The sequence below is a fragment of the Paroedura picta genome, chromosome 1, assembly GCF_049243985.1.
Source record: "Paroedura picta isolate Pp20150507F chromosome 1, Ppicta_v3.0, whole genome shotgun sequence".
NCBI lineage: Eukaryota > Metazoa > Chordata > Lepidosauria > Squamata > Gekkonidae > Paroedura > Paroedura picta.
In genome coordinates, this window is record NC_135369.1 from 40,420,626 (window position 1) to 40,438,383 (window position 17,758).

General features: G+C 41.5%; 1 protein-coding gene across 44 annotated transcripts in view; it reads left to right on the forward strand.

The window, feature by feature from the left end:
- NRXN1 (neurexin 1) overlaps positions 1 to 17,758 on the forward strand; it is a 1,166,434-nt gene that overhangs the window by 1,128,694 nt on the left and 19,982 nt on the right. For 33 of the 44 annotated variants that reach the window (XM_077334531.1, XM_077334465.1, XM_077334639.1 and 30 more), the window contains one exon: positions 14,128 to 14,215. In XM_077334531.1, coding sequence (XP_077190646.1) covers positions 14,128 to 14,215 — 88 coding nt within the window. The remainder of the gene's footprint in view (positions 1 to 14,127; positions 14,216 to 17,758) is intronic. The other 11 variants (XM_077334492.1, XM_077334658.1, XM_077334763.1 and 8 more) reach the window with 1 other exon arrangement.

The following is a 17,758-nucleotide window of genomic DNA, read 5'->3' on the forward strand; positions in this document are numbered from 1 at the left end:
GAAGAGAACAGGGCAGAGTCTGCACTTACTTTGTTTATTCCATTGTCAATCCTGTTGAATTCAGATCGCTTTGAACTCGGATCTTCCTCTTCCCCCCCCCCCCCCATTGAAACAGGAAAGTCTTCTGCACATGGTTAGGGTAGTTCAGAAGGTGGGGGGAGCCAAGCCTCTTTTTTCTTTTCTTGAAGGGGGGGGGGAGAGAAGCCAAGCAGGGAGCCTCTTTCTTTTCTTGGAGGGGTGGGGAGAGGATCAAAAAAGGCAGAGGAGGGAGGAAAAATCCAGGACGACAGAAGTTGAGAGAAATTAGGGGCTTCTCCTTTAAGGCAAGAGTGTCACATGACCAGGTGAAGCCTATCACAGGTTCTCTAACACGGAGCTTTCTTTCCCAATCCAGATATTGAGGATTAAAAGCACTCTGAGATATCGTACAATAAAGGTAGGGTCACTCCGGATCAATCCTTCTTGCTGCAGAAGGAAAATTTAAATCGCCCCAAATCCAAACGGAGATCGCATTCTGTGTAGAGGGCAGACACTGAATTGATCTGGGATTGGAATAAAAGCTCCGTGCAGTTTACACCCAGGTCTTTTTGTTTTTTATTAGTGTATGTTTTTTTTGTTTGGGTTTGGTTTTGTTTGGGTTGTTTCTGGATCCTGGCAATAATAATTTTGAGAACAGAGAGAGAAAGCAGCATATCATCTAGGTCTGGCTTTCTCAATCAGGGTTTTGTGAAACCCTGGGGTTTCTTGATGGCCTAGAAGAGTTTCCCAAATGGGAGAGAATTATTTATTTTTTATGTTTTAAATTTGTTAAACATTTATGAACATTCATTGTCATGTTCACCCACCCTCCCCTCCCAAAATGTCCATTGATGTGCCTGGAAGGAGTGGGAAGGGGAGGGGGCCCAGGTGTGTTTGTTTCCCAACCATATTCTGCACAATTGAACCATTTCTGGGGTTTCTCATTGGTAAAAAAGGCTTCGGTGGTGAGGGGGGCGGAGAGGGGCACCAGGGACTCATGGGGGAGGGGGCCAGCCGGGGGAGGCTTCAGCAGGGATGGGGAACAGGGGGGCTGCCCCTGCCCCTTCAAAGCCCGTCCTTATGGACAGGCTTTGAAGCCTAGTGTGTGTGTGTGTGTGTGTGTGTGTATGTGTGTGTGTGTATGTGTGTGTGTGTGTGTGTGTATATATATATATATATATATATATATATATATATATATATATATAAATTTGTGATACATTTAGCAGGAAATATGACCCTATACGGTCATGTTGACCTGCCCTTCCCTCCCAAAATGGGCAGTGATGGGCCTGTAGGGGATGGGAAGGGGAGGGGGCTCAGATCAGCATGTACACCACTATGCTCCCCAACCATATTCTGCACGATTGGCACTATTTCTGAGGTTTCTTGAAACTTGAAGAATGTTTCATGGTTTTCTTAAAGGTTAAAAAGCTAAGAAAGGCTGCTTTATACCAAGGAAAGACAACCCAATTTGCGCCTAGCTTACCACTTGCCACCAGTATTCTCCCTCTATTTGTTTGCTGGGTAGATTTCCAGCCCTGGACTGTTAAAAGCCGAGAAGGCATTTGCTCGTTAGGTATGCAAGAATCATCTCTTATCTTTCACATTGTTATCAGTGGTTAAAATTGAGATATTGGTTGTCCAAGACAGGCGTGCACCATAAAGAAAAGATGCAGCTAGCTCCACTCAAATGTAACTTCCAGACACCCTGGGGGGGGGGGGGGATGTGGCTTAAAAATGACAAGTAAATTGTCCTCACACAATTTTAACAAGGCCTGTTTAAAAGGTAAAAATGGAGGGCAGTGACCAGAAAATACAGACTATTTCTGATAAAGAGAAACAGTTGGAAGGAATGTATTCTATTATATTATGTATGTTGTCCTTACCAAGATTGAATGCAATAGATTCCATTGAAGCAGGGTGTCGAATTAGCTTTCCAAATGGCTAACTTGCACCTTAAAGATATTTCTTCTTTAATCCAAGAACATTTTTAATTGTGTGTGTGTAGGGGCGTGGGGGGAAGCTGGTAGGATGAAATAAAAACTTGATTAATCTAACAAGTCCAAACACCTGTGTGCAAAACTTTCTTGTAGCAGAAACCATTTCATCAAATATGTGTTTTACCAAAGCAGCAGGCCTAATGAAGCTCACACTTCTAATTGGAAGGCAATTAAATGTGTTCTCCTTTTCAGGGCATGTATGTCTAGCACCCATTAGCATTAGTAGGAATTACACGTGCAGAAAGAATGGGTCCCAAACATTCCTTGCGTACAAATGCCTCCAATAAGTTCACATTGACTAATAGGGCAGTTTTGAACAGATCCATCCTTCTAAGTCCATTGAAGTCAGTGGCTTCATAAGGGTGTAATTTTGTTTAGGATTTCTGTGCCCTACCATGCACCTGTCTTACAACTCAGTTTAGAGTAGCATACCACAAATGGTAATTTTCAAGGATGAAAACAACCAAACAGGGGAAGTGAGAGAAAGCATAAACCTATTTGAAGGTCCCTGAAAGGCTGCTACTAGTCTATTGTACTGCTACTTAGTCTACTAGTACAAGCATTGTAGGTAAGGTCGCCAGTGTCTGGTTGGGAGATTTCTGGAGACTTGGAGATGGAGCCTAGGGAAGATGAACTGTGATGAGAGTAGGAACCCCAGCAGGGCGTAATACCATAGAATTCACTCTCCAAGGCAGCCATTTCCCCCGGGGGAACTGATCTCTATTGTTTGAATTCAGTTGTAATTCCAGAACATTACCAGACCACACCTAGAGTGTCGTAACCCCACCTAGAGTGGTTGACTCTAGGATGGGGAATTCCCAGAGATTTGGGGGCAGAACCTGGGGGTGGTGGGGTTGGTAGGAGAGGGAGTTAAGCAAGGATGTGATTCATTGAGTCTGCTGCACCCTTACCCCATGGAAGATACCGTTTCCTCCAAAAGAACTGATCTCTGTAGTGTGGAGATCTTTGATAATTCTGGGAGAATTCCAGCAGGGTAGCAAACCTTAAATAGTGGTGGGATAGCTACCCATTGTTTCCTGGTTGTACAGTTGGGATCAGATTACAGATTCCTGAATTCCAATACTTTGTTTGAGCTGTGAGGTTCAGGGAGTTTTTCAGCTGTCATTTTTGCACTTTAATGAGCAGTTTCTACCCTGGGTAAAATTAAAAGACTTAACCTTAGAAAGTCTCAGATGGCATGAGGGTGTTCATCATTAACAAAGGGGAAGGTTTTGATTCCTGCTAATAAAAACAATACCAAAGTTCAGAGATACCAGGAAATGTCAGGAAGGGGAAAGAATGGAGGCTGTTTGTGTCTGCAACTTCTTTTTGGAATTGGTGTCCACCAGTTGCGTAGTTTCTGCCTTCTGACCGGGACTTCCCCTTGATACCCCCAGTTTGATGGACTAATGCCATCTTCAGTCAAAGTTGCATAAAATCTTAACACACTTCTAAGCCTTAAGCTTTCTGTATAAGCCAAAGCAGTCATGTGGCATTGCAGCTCAAGTCTTGAAGGTCTGCACCATTTCACAGAGCAGGAGACCAAGCTGTTTCCCCATAATTCTCCCAGCACTGCAAGAGCAGTAGCTAGTAAGATGGGCAAACAGACAGTGCTTGGCCATCTCATTATCCAGAGATGTGAATCAGAGGTGACTCTGCCAGCATTATACAGGTGGAGAATGACCAAAGGACCATCTGGAGAGCCAGCAGTTCTGGGCAGCAGATTCCAGAGGTGCACCATTTTCTTGGCTTTGTGGGGCATTAACACAAGATGTAGCCAGTTGCTTAATCCAGAATCTTGCTTTTTATAGGTTATTCGGTTTTGTCACCAGCTGAGTCCCACAGTGGACTCTGCGTGAGCCCTTTTAATTGACTGTTGAAAATAAGGTGTTTTGGTTATATCATGCTGCCATGCAGTAGTTTAGCATGTAAAATGGCAGGCTGCATGCAATACATGCTGGGTATTACTTCTAAAACGGGAGTGATGGTCATAATGCACACTCTTAATGGAAATTTAGACATGGGATGGGTTAAAAATTGCAACCATTTTTTTAAAAACACAAGATCTCCAAAAGCTTCGCGGGAGGGGGGGGAGTTTTGAGACACAGAATTATCAGGAACAGATAGTAAAGAAGCCATGGACTTTGGTGGGCAGTTAGGGCTACTGAAGTATATTTGATTGTAATGAGCATCCTAAAGCCCCCCCCCCGCCGACTTCCTCATCTTTATTACAAGAACCATAATACTGCTCTATCAGGTTGATAAGCATTTCCAATAGGATCTATCTGAAGAGCTGTGAACATTCTTTAGTGCTATATAAACGCTAAGTATTATTATTAATATTATATGAATATATATGAATAAGGGCAGACAAAGGTTTCAGACAGAGCAGTTTCTGGAAGAGGAGGAGAAGAGAGATATGGTACACCGAAGCTCCTCAATATAGCTACTAAACTCCTGACATAATTCTAGACCATGTATCAGTTTAGAGGCAAAACAAGCACTTTTCTGTTAAATTCCAATTTAAGTTTCCTCAGTTTTGCATATTAATAATTTTAATGTGAACATTTTAAATACCTCTGAGATTTAGGGCCAACTCCATGAAAAAATGAATGAGCATTCAGGTTTCTGAAAGGGAATTCTAAAAGGAGCAAACTACCTTGAATGGTTGAACATGTTTATCTTTCTAACTTGATTTCCTTCTACTTTGGCAGAAAAATGAAATACAGCTTGGATCTCCGTAAGCTGATTGCATTATTCTATTAAGAAGGATAGTCTGATTATTTTTGCTACCATATTTCAAACAAGTTCTCTGGAGAAGCATTACAGCAGTTTTCTAAATAAATAAGAAAATTATATTATTATTATTATTATTAATATTTCGATTTATTTCCCGCCACTCCCAAATGGCTCGCAGCGGGTTACAATGTCTTAAAAAACCCATTAAAACTCCCATTAAATGACTTTAAAATGTCACAACATGGCAGCACAATAATAAGATCCCCTTCCTATCCCCATTCCTAAAAAAGGGGGGGTGGAGGAGAAGGAGGTCAACGATGTCAAGAAGCCCGGGGGAGAGCAGTCGATGTACCCCAGCAGCCCCAGCCTCAACCATAGACCTGGCGGAAGAGCTCCGTCTTGCAGGCCCTGCGAAATGTTGAAGGGTCCCACAGGGCCCGCAGCTCACCTGGGAGCTCATTCCACCAGGTGGGGGCCAGGACCGAAAAGGCCCTGGCCCTGGTCGAGGCTAGGCGTGCTTCCCTAGGGCCGGGAACGACCAGAAGATTCTCACTCGCAGAGCGCAGAGCCCTGCGGGGGGCATATGTATGTGAAGCACCATCTCCTTCCTTATCCACTGAGATCTTCAGTTACTACAGTACTTTTCTGACTAGGGGTGCCGGCTACAGCATGTGAAATACTTGGAAATTTTAGTGGTGGAGCCTGAGGAAGGTGAGGTTCAACAAGAGGAGGAACTTCAAAAACTCCATGTTAAAAATTACTGCTACCATAGAAATTTTCCCCTGATAGAAGAGTGTTGCCCTGACATCCCCAGCACAATGATATCGCTTCTAGTGCATGCCAGGTGTGCTGTCATCACATCATTGATAATATTGCTTAGGCCTCCCTCTCTTTCCTGACAGGTTTCCCCATAGGCCAGGAGTGGTGGCAGGGGTGGGGCCTGGGGGTAGGGAATCCCTGCCTCTACTGTGGGGGTGGGGGGAGGACTGGCAACCCTGGATATAATGCCACTGAGTCCTTCTTCCACAGTAGTCATTTTCATTCCACAAAATCTCCAGCCACAACCTGGAGGTTGGAAGCCCTATTTCTGGCATTAAAGTAAGCCCCTCTATTCGTTCTCATGTTCTTCTCTAAATGCCCCTCAGTGTGAAGGGCAAGTGATGATTACCAGAGAAGGGGGCTTTCTGCAGTGTCTTCTGTACTGATCCTTTCTCATGCTTGTTTCCATACAGGTTAGTTTAAGTTTTAAGCATCCAGGAAAGATTTTCTACTAGGCATTTGTTTGAACGGTTAATCTTTTTCTTTTTTCCCTCCCCCCCCCTTGTTTCTGTGATGGTTTTTAAAATGGGCATGGCAATTGCGAAAATACTTGCTACGGCAAGTTGTTTTAAATTATAGTTTTAATATGGCTTTAAGTGTTTTAATTATTTGAGATTTTTTGTGAGCCACCTTGGCCGTCATGTGCTCCGTATGTACACAACCTGTAAACCTTTTAAATAAATAAACCAACAGTGTTATTTTCACCAGAGCTACACCTGAGAAAACCCCCTCACTTCAATGGCCTTCAATGGCTCTGCTGATAGGGTAGGAACTTGCGTAAGAAAATCTCTTTAAAGTGATAGCCTGTGCTAGCGCTACTATTGTATCTCATGGCACTTGCAGAGATAAGACGACTCCCTTGCTATGGAGATAGGCTATTCATATATTAAAATTCTTTTATGATGGGAGTCTTTCATTTATTGTGAATGCATTGTTTGAATGACTGTACAAAAGATTGTGCTATTGGTCTCCCAGCAACCTGTTGCAGACGTGGAAGGGACAAAGTGAGCTTTGAAACTTGAAAGCTTATACCTTGAATAGCATAGAACAAAGTTTGAGTCCAGTGGCACCTTTAAGACCAACAAAGTTTAATTCTGGGTATAAGCTTTTGGATCTGCTACTGGACTCAAAAGTTTGTTCTTTGCTTCAGACCAATATGATTACCTACTTGATCTACCTTGAAAATCGTGTTGATCTCTAAAGTGCTACTGGACTTAAATCTCACTCTTCTATTGCAAACCAATCTTGAAACTTTGCAGACATGTGGCTGTGCCTAATAACCAGGGTCCTAGGTCACAGTGAGGACATAGGCAACTGAAAGTCGTTCATAGGGAGGTCAAGTTCCCCTTATTAATCGCCTCCAATTTTAATATCCTAGCAAACAAGCTCACTGTCAGAAATTTGAAGAGTTTTAAAATATATAATAAATACTATGATGATCTTGATTTTTGTATTAGCATCTTTATGACTGTAAAGATTAAAAGCAGAGCCAGTTATACCTGAAAAGAGACAGCTAGCAGAATTCCTTCAACACTAGAGGGATGTATTTTGTGTGATCTGTCTGAGTAGGTGTAAAGTGCTGTCAAATCATAGCTGACTTATGGTGATCCCAAAGCATTTTCAAGGTCAGAGATATATAGTGTGGTTTACCATTGCCTACCTCTGTGCAGCAACCCAGGATGCCCTTGGAGGTCTCCCATCACTACTAACTAGGGCTGACCTTGTTTAGCTTCCATGACCTAATGAGATCAGGCTATCCAGCTCAGACCAGGGTTTTTCTGCAGCAACTAGGTCATTGATTTTGAACTGTGATTTTTTCATAGTCAGAGTAGTTCAGCAGTGGAATAGGCTGCCTAAGGAGGTGGTGAACTCCCCCTCACTGGCAGCCTTCAAGCAAAGGTTGGATACACACTTTTCTTGGATGCTTTAGGATGCTTTGGGCTGATCCTGCGTTGAGTAGGGGGTTGGACTAGATGGCCTGTATGGCCCCTTCCAACTCTATGATTCTATGATTCAAGAGAAGATTTCTGGACAATCTTCAAAGGTAGTTCCAGATCCAGCAAACAGAAGTAATCTAACTTGGATATAATCAAGGCATGGATAGTGGTGGCTTAGTCTTGTGAAACATTGATGGAAAGCAGAGGCTGAGGGACTGGAGATTTTGCCCTGAAATTGTTTCAGTGAGCTTATGGTTAACAGCAATTCGAATGAACTTGCATGGTAATTTTGTAAAAGGAACTGAAATTCATTCCATGTGAGAACACAAAGTTAAATCATTTTATTAGTAGATTTTATAATGTTGGTAGCTAATGGGGGGAAGAGACAGACACTGATGAAGTTGGATTTTTTTTCCCCAGTTGTTGAATGCAACAGGAAGAAGATAGGCAAGGCTGATTTTTTTTACCCAAGAAACCTTGTGAAACTCTCTTGCAGAAGAAATATAATACTAATATAACAATGATATATCTTTCATTCCTCACAGGAAATTAAATACATTTCATATGTGAGAGAACAAGGCCATGATCCTCTAGGAAATCATTTTGGACTTTTAACAAAATTGTATATCTGTGGTTCTCAGCTATCTTTTAATTTTAAAAAGATTAACTTCAATATGCACTGCTGCCTGACTCCATGTGATTGTAAGCACTGTTGGTGGGTGTAGAATCTCCTGTATGAGTACCTCTGCCTTTTTGTTATAATCACCTTTGGTTTCGGTCCTGCTTAGAGAGAAATCCTCAGGTGCTATTGGGTAGGATGGCCATCTACTCTCCGACCCTTAAAAAGAACTTTGTGATGGTAGAGTATGTAGCTTGTTTGGGACTGTTGCCCCTTATGCAAGCTCAGTTTTAATGGGGATTCACACAACACAGTCCATAGATATAGCATACAACATTTTCCTTCTCCCCATTCCCTCTCAACCCTGTATCGGTCTTTGAGGAGGAGTTCTATCCTTCCGACTGGGTTCAGAGAAGCAGGGATGAACAATGGGCTCTTGCAATGGAGGCTGCATTCAAGCATCCAGACTTGGGGATGCAAAAGAACAGGCAGGGATAAAACCTTGCAAGCTGAGTTTTCGGAACAGCATCACTTCAAGCATATGTCTCTGTTGCAGTACAGGTTCAGAGGCAGTACTGAACTGTCCAAGGGATCAGCCACATAATATATCTCCATTTTTTTCATTACATAGCTTATTTATTTAAATATATCTACTTCATTTATAGCCCACCTGTTTCACTGAAACTTCAGTAAATAGTGCAATCTTACTAGGGTTATAGAAATTAGGAAACAATGTGAACAGAAATCTAAGGTATAACATTCCATAAGCAAGGCACTAAAGTTGCACTAAAACAATGCACTAAAAGAAAGATGATCTCTACAATAATAATGGCAGTACACTGCAGTCCTATTCCACGGTAAAGGTGCCTTTCTGTAGGTGGTGGAAAGTGCCCTCAAGTCACAGCTGATTTATGGTGACCCCATAGGGTTATCAACGTAAGAGATGTTCGGAGATGGTTTGCTATTGCCTGCCTCTGCTTAGAAACCCTGAACTTCCTTGGGTGGTCTACCATCTAACCAGAGCTGACCCTGCTTAGCTTTCAAGATCTGACCAAATCAGGCTAGCCTCAGCCATCTTGTGCTGTAACATTTTACTGTTTTACTTTTCCATTTTACTACAGATTCTAATCTCTTTCTGAAATTGCCCTCCTGAACAATTCTGTTTTACCCAGTCTGCAAAGTGACATAAGAACTCAGAAATAGAAGCTGTTTTTTTACAGTAGTTACAAGAGATCTAGTTGGGCCATTTGGCATTAGTCAACAACAAGCCCAGCAGGGAAAGGGCTGTCTTGTGTTGTCTCCTCTGTCTGAACTAAAGCCGCGACTGAAAACATCACTTAACAAAAAGGTCCAAATGAACATACGTCTTCCTTCTTAAACGATAGAGTGGGATTTGCAGTAGCAGCTACGCACAGTTGACCCTGGATTTTACATATAGTAAAATTTGAAGCAAATTCGGAGGGGAAATTCAGTGAATGACAAAAAGAAAAAAGAAAAGAAAAAGAATCCTGTCAGCAAAAGCAGTCACAGTACCCAGCGCCAGATATGTATACATTCCCACTTTGGACAGTCTCATTGTCTATGAAAATGATGCACAAAGGGTTGTTTGTTTTTAAATGCAGATAGTGTACATGTTCTGCATGCTAATTCTCACATCTGGAAAAAATAATCCTCCAAATACTGGAACTACAAAATAATATGAATGGATGGATTCAGAAAGGTTGAAATAAAATATTTTCAAAAAAATTTCTGAGGGGAATAGCTGTGATATTAACGAATAACCCAGCACAGTATTTTTTGTTTTGTATTTAATTGGGGGAGGAGATGTGGGGTAGGCATACAGACTTTTTCACAGATGAAGGTTTTATGAACTAGGGGGGAGTTAGTTGAAGAATAGAATTGATTAATGTGACATATTTGAGTTTTCTTTCTACTACTGTCTCAACAGTCAGTCAGAAAGATCAGCTTCACACGCGGCAAATTAAATTTAAATTACACAGTCTTGGTGAGAAAATTGCTCAGTTAATCTAGCCTCCTGAAATGAAATTTTATTTTTTTCCACACAAACTCCATCCTAATTCTTCATACCCTGTTGGTTTCTGCCAGCAATCCCATCAGTTTAGGTTCTTTTCTTTTCTTTTTAAAAGCCAGGTGTTGGGTTTCAATAAATTTATTTTTCTCCTCAGGAATGTAATATGTCTAGATTTGAAGAATGCCCTAAAAAGAACTTTAACCAGTTATTTTCACTCTAAATGTTTATGTTCAATTGGAAGAACACAGTAGTCTGTAAGAGCATTCTCCCCCACACCAGCTCCCAGCTTGCCCATAGTCTTCCAGAGAACTTTCGAGGCTGAGTGGCTCTTTGAACCTAGGGTTCCCCAATCCTTGAACACTTTCGACTATAGTATGTCAGCTATTGGTGCAACAAGTAATATAGTCCAGAGAAGAGTATTGCTGCAGAAAATAATTCAGTGTGATGGATCTCAAGATCTGTGAGCAGATAATGGGCATGGAGTAGATCTTTCCTGCCTCCTACATCTTTTGCAGCTACTTCTGATGGTGAGGGAACCCACGGAAAAGAATAGGAGAATGCATTTCAAGGGAGAAATCTGCAGAAATTACAGACACATTGAAGTAGAAGTTGCTTCTATTCTTACGAAGACTGATTGGAGTCAGTCTAATGTCGATAATAGTAGATATTTTGTAAATATGTGCAGTGTTTTACAGGCACAAGTATAAAAGGTTTCCTCTCCATTGCTCTAGAAATGCAACAGGACCAATTATGCATGGGATGGAATGCCTAGGCTGGCAGTGAGAGGGCTACAGGACTAATCCCCGATGATGCCTGATGTCACGGTAAGGGAACATGGATTCTTCCGTGTTCCCTGAGATGCCGCGAGCGTCATCAGGGCTAGGTCAGGTCAGCACTGTGATTTGGGCCCAGCGCCTCTCTGCAGGGACACCACATGCCATCACCAGGCAGCACACTGGGCTTTCCAGCTCCAGCATTGTGTGAGCGTGCATGTGCGCTAGGTGGGGGCAGACTGGATACACCAGGGGATTCCCTCCCCTGTGCATATACGGGGAGCGTTGGGGCATTCCTCCCCGGCATAGGGACCCAACATCACCCCAGCGTGGCTGTTACTGTGCATAATAGGTCTAGGAGTTTCATGTGGATGAAGACCCCATTAAATGAGATGTTGGCTACAAAGCCCTTGAACATGTAGCTTTCCAAGCATCCAAATATTCTATTGAAAAGGAGTTGATATGTACATCGTATGTCTACATGCATACAGCATACCCTTCAGGGCCATAGTTTATTGGTGTGCACAAACACAGTATGTTTGGATCCTGTGAATGAGTCCCTCCCAATATGGAGCAGCATTATTAGCAAATGCCGTGCTATAACTGTGTCCAATCCCAATTACCATTAAAAATAGTCTATAGCCTCATTTTAATGAATAATCAATGTGTTATACCTAGTGAGAATTGGCTGCCAGAAACTTGTCTATCTCATAAGGCCATCATTGAAACAATCACTGAATGAGCTGTTGGAATTGGCAGTAAATAAGCATCTTCAGTATATTTACCAGTCGCTCTGAAAGGTCCTTCTCTAATCCAGTAAGCATATGAGTGACCTTTTATGTCTGCCACTGCTGTGACAAAGGGATAATAGGTCTGGAAACTATTACATATGAGCACTGGTCAAAGTCCAAGTGTAAAGCCACTTGTTGATTTCCAGACTTCATCATGGCAGTGATGCTGAGATTCAGAGAAGTCTTATAACTTTTCTGATCATCTTTTAAAACAAGAAGATATGCTGCGTTAGGAATATCCTCTAGTTATATGAAACAAATTCTCCATTGCTATGGCATTAGATATGAAATATCATGCACACTGCAGCCAGTCCACTGTGATGTGATGGATGTGTAACCAGTCCTTGCTTTCTGTACGTTTATGATATATGTTGCCAAGCATTGTCCCTTTACGACTACCATGAAGCTGGCATCCCTCCTGATTTGCAATTTCCACATTTTCTAAACAGGAACACTGCATGTATTTTTGCAACCTGGCTTGTGCAACCTGGACCTCTGGAAAATATAGTGATTGGTTTGCACATACCAGCTATGCAGCTTGAAAACCAGCATGCACCTAATACGTATAGTTACTAGTTTCCCAGTACATGCAGACATAAATGGCACTTGAAAGAGGCTAATATCTGCTCCTAACCACTCAGATATCTTGAGTGTGTGGGTGGGAAGGGCTTTCTGCAAACCCTGTTTAAAGGGACTGTGGACCCTTTAAATGGAGTTTGTGGGACCATGAACTGGTTCAGTTTGTGAACAAACCTCCCAGTTGGATTTGGTTTGTCATTCAATCACAACCCCACAGAAATGGCATTTTCCCAGTGTGTGCCCATCCCTTGTAAGAAAAGAGCTGCAGTATTAAAAACATTCCTGATACAAATCTGTATTTGCCAGTCATTCATTGCCTATCTATTGCCTATATATTTTTCTCCACAGAGTAAATAGCAGTTCTGGGTGGAGTGGAGGGACTGAAACATGTGAAAATGGTGTAGGGAGAAGGATTAAATCTCCCACCTCACAGCATTACTGCCCTGATTCAATCGTTCCCCTTTTCCTGGTAGTTGTTAACCTTTAAAAGACACTTGAAGAGATTCTAATCATGGATCTCCCAAATCATCCCTTGAGTTTGGCCTGGGGATACCTGTCTTTTTAACACTTTGAAAGAAAAACAGAGTAAAGCTAAAGGATAATACTAAGATGAATTTGACCAGTCACCCATGAGACATACTAATCCAATCCTGCGTTATTATGATTATATTGCTCTGTATGTCATCCCATTAGATGCTGGTGGCAAAGAGAGGGGTTCTCCTTTGCCTTCTAAATCCTCCTTTAATGAAAACTCTCAAAGCAGCTGCCCTGCAAATTAGGAACGTTTATCATGGGTGCTACTAATCGCAAACAGAATTCATTTTTTGCCAAGCAGATTTTTCTTCCATCTTTCATCTTCCAATTAAAGGGAAAATGGAAAACCCTGCTCTCAGCTACATATGCACCACAGAGAGCTCATGGGTGTTCATTTGTGGGTTTTTCCCCCCTGAATGGCTGGAAAAGAAACCTTCAAGGACCACAGGGCACTATACAACATCACCAGTTCATGTGATTGTATATTTTAGTTCTGTTTTATGTGATTTTATCATTTTACTATAAACTGTAAACCATCATGAGCTGGCATGGTCCGGGAGTGGCGGTCAACAAATATAATAATAAATAACTAAATAAATGTGTAATGGTCTCTGCTTCAGTAAAAGGACATAGGCTTGGGAAAAGAATTATGGGAAATTCTGAAGCACCTAGCTAAATTCTTGAACATATGCATAAAGCCCTTTGGGCTTGACCATAGAACATAGGATAGTGGGAAAGGAAGAGAGACTGAAAAATGCACATAGAATCTCTGAGCCAGGGCGGCAATCAATTCTATACTCCAGAAACTCCCAGGATGAAAACTGGCAGTAATGGAGGACAATTGAAACAGAAGGAGCACAGGTAAGGTAAGGTTAGCATGGTTCAGCAACTTATTTGTTAAAATAGATCATGAAAAATGGGACTCTAGGATAAGAAGGGAGCAGGTTGAGGGCACTGTCCAAGCATTGACAGAGCCATTGAAGGAAGAGCATAAAAGAGATGAAATGATAAAAATCAGAGGGAGCAAAAGGTATGTGATTGGACACAAGGGATGAGGTATTGCTGCAGTGATCATCCCACCGGACTACTGACATAATCCCTTATGAGCTCTCAAGTAAAAAAAGAATCTCACATCACTATTAGAACATACTTTCAGAGTGTTGTGATTCTCAAAGATGCAGTCATCACCAGCGTTTTTCTGCAAATCCTGAGCAGTGACAGAGAAGAGCCGGTAGTTTGGACCACTTTGATAAACTGAAATGGGCTCTTTGTTTCCTTTGCAGACAACGGATGACATCCTGGTGGCCTCCGCTGAATGTCCCAGCGACGATGAGGACATTGATCCCTGTGAGCCAAGCTCAGGTGGGTTAGGTTAGTCAACTTTTTTTATTACTTTCTTTTTATTTGGATTCTTTGCATGTGGCACAGGCTGAAGAGGCAGTGGCAGAACAGCAGTCTCTTTCAGCCTGTATTTCTTTGTATGCAGTAAGCAAAATCTTTGGTCTCCTGACCATTCTGATAGGTACCGGATTGGAACCATTGGATCATTATGGGAAGCATAGGTGCTGGGTCCCAAGTTTAGAAATGGTAAAAGATATCCTTCCTCCTTTTTTGGCAACAACAATAAGTGTAGACTGATAGACTAGAAGAAAATAGAGCCATGTGTGGAAATATATGTAGGTGCTAGTACATTTTCCTTTTAAAAAAGCAGTAAGGCCTAGAAACATTTATGGTTTCAAGGATTACTCATTAAAATATGTTAGACTTTCCATGTGTGACTCCATTGCTTTCTTTAAAAATATGCAGAACTGTTTATTAATTTATACATTTTATGAAGTTCAATATTTCTCAGGACTTACAGGGCTGAGTTACTTTCTTGTATAAAAGCAGAGTTTTATGGGACAGAAGGGGAAGGTAATGTTGCTTCTTCCAATATTTAGACCACTGGTTGAGCCTTTCAGTTGCGTGCAACTGTACATATGCAGAACACAAAAATTTCATAAACTAAACAGACACTATTAACAAGGGAAACTAGTCTACATTATAAAGCCTTTAAAAGGGCAACCAGCTTACCTTGTAGATATTATTATTAGCTCTCCTTGGATTCGTATGCTGGTGGTCCCCTTCTTTGGACTGGTTCAATGTTTCTATTCATCATCTTATTTTTGAATTTGTTTCTGGCCTATTGAGGCCTACAAGTTGTATCAGTGGTGTCTTCATTGATCAGATTGGTTTCAGATTAGGAGCTCCTGGAAAACCACCACTTGAAAGTCAACTGAGGTCAGGATGGTTTCCACAATCATCATCATATTTTATAATGCACATCCACAAAAACATCAATTTCAGCTTGTAAAACCTTTGAGCATAATAGAAGCAGGAACCACATGGAAGGATTTTAGTATTTAACATTGTCATTCTGTACCAATGGAGGTTCTCACGTGTACAGATGCTTGACCTGATGGAATGAGCTTCCAGAAGAGCTAAGGGCCCTGGAGGAGCTCTTGCAGATCCACAGGGCCTGCAAGATGGAACTTTCCCACCAGGCAGTTGGTTGAGGCGGGATGGCGCAACATTGATTGGGTCCCCTCCCCCTCCCCTTGAACCACACCACCTTTTGGTGTGAGGTAGTGTTCCAAGAAACTGTATGGCAGGGGGTGTGGCTAGTTTGCTCTGGTTGTATTTTTATCTGTTGTGAACCGCCCCAAGCTAGCTGTCTGGGAGAGGAGGTATAGAAGCCTAATAATTGATTAATTAATTGTGTCCTTTGCATGCTATGCATTTAACACAAAATAATGTTACTGCACTTTGATATGACTGGCCTTATAGCAGGTTCCAGGGTAATCCCTCCCATAGCTAACCTTTCTGCCCATGTAAGAATTACAGACCACAGGGTAGCCAATACACAGTATTAAAACAATTGATGTAGTAATGCAATGTAAAGGTCTGCTGGCTAACACTGAATACATTCGTTGCTTGCTAGTTTCATAGATTCCATTGTAGGTGGAGGCCCACCTTCAAATAACAAATCCAATGAGGTCCACGAAGGTCACTGTTGATTCACACAGGGTACTATACAAGGCAAAGTTAGACCCTTTTAAGACCACTGACTTCATTGGAGTTAGGAGAGTGTCTCTTTAGAATTACAGGGACAGTATAGTATCCTAATGCAATATGCATTCACTGTGCCAGTGATTATGGAAAGAGAACTGGAGGATCAAAAGTGTCGCTTCCAGGATGTTTTATTTGTGATGCTTGAGAACTATGACCCAAAATCATTATTTTTTCTAGGTAGGAACAATTTTCTTCACCAAACCATTCAAAAAGCGCACATAGATACTTACCTATGACTTTTATGATAACATTGAATAAGTTGAGTTATTGGACCATTTCTTAAGCTCACAGTACCTTTAATAGAAATTATTGTTCTGCCCAGACAAACTGGCCAGGTTTCAAGTTGCACAGAAATCTTTCTCATGGAGTCATTGAGGCAGAACATTTTTGTGCAACTTGAAATCCATTGCCCATGGTACGATCAAGTCCAGAATAATAAAAGGTATCACCTTGGTCAGTCATAGTCTTTCAGCCTGTTTGGAGAGCATTTTTATTTGGTGGGATTTAAGAAGTGTTTGAATCAACAAGACTTACTATAAAACCATGGGAGCTGGCAATCCGGAATGGGTTTTATATCCTGGTGCTTTGGCTCTTCTCCTTGGCCTTTCCCAAGCTGTGCTCTGGTCACTCCATCTGTTTCAGACCAGACCGTCTTACATCTGTTACAACGGATCTGCCATCACTGATAGTAATTGCGAACAATGTTGAAATTATTTATTTATTCATGCTCTGCATTATTGTGGGAGCTCAAAAGTGGCATGTAAAAATGAAATCTAAAACTGTTTCATACCGAGGCAAATTCTAGTAAAACTGCAGTGTTGCTAACAACCAGCTGTCATACCAATGTCATACCATTTATCTTCCATACAGTCCTGGAAAAGGAGGTTAATCCAAAGATGGGTTACTACCCAAAAAAGGTATGACCAAATAAATACACAGATATTAAGGTGCACAAGTTGTGTCACATTAATGCAGACTCTATATAGACATACTGAATTTAATCCAGACTACATTTTCTACCAACGTAAGGCATTTCCAACCATGGAGCAAACATTTGCTGCCATCTTCCTCTTACCATGGCCTTGAAATGCCGCTTGAACAGGTAACACTCAGGAATGCAACAGAAAGGGAGAGATGGTCAAAATTATTCCTCCCCTTCCGTTAATGAAATATTTATTTTGAATCAAAACCTCACCCTTAATCATTGCAAAATTTTCTTTCAATTTCTCTCTCTGGAAATATCTATGTAACAGTGTAATTCCACAGTCCATACCATGAAACATACTAAGTTTGTATATATTACTGAAAAAGTGAAATCAAATATATACCTGTTATATTTATATGCTCAAAACATGATACGAGTTGGGAATTCTGGAGAGGAGGAAATCCCAACTCCCCCTCTGCTTGACCCTCCTTCCACCATTTTCTCTGTTGCTCCTCTTTACCAGTTCCCACTTTTCCCATCCTTACCCCAACTACTGCCTTCAGCCTCCCATGGCTGTTAGTAATAATAATGTGTGTACATCAAGCTTGTTTCCTCACAAATCTCTAACACTACAGCAGGCTGGTCTTTTCATAATTCCACCTTAAACACAGTGGTAATACATGACAGGTTTGTACCCCTTCATACTGTGTACAGAGGGAGAAGTACATAAACATATGGGGCTTATGAGATGCAGATTCTGAGTGTGTGGGCTCATTTAGAGCACACACAGTAATCATTTCTGATTTATTTTCCTTCAGTGATTCAGGGTGCTTCTTTCTGCAGTGGGCACCATTGGATTCATATGGTCTTTGTAGCCC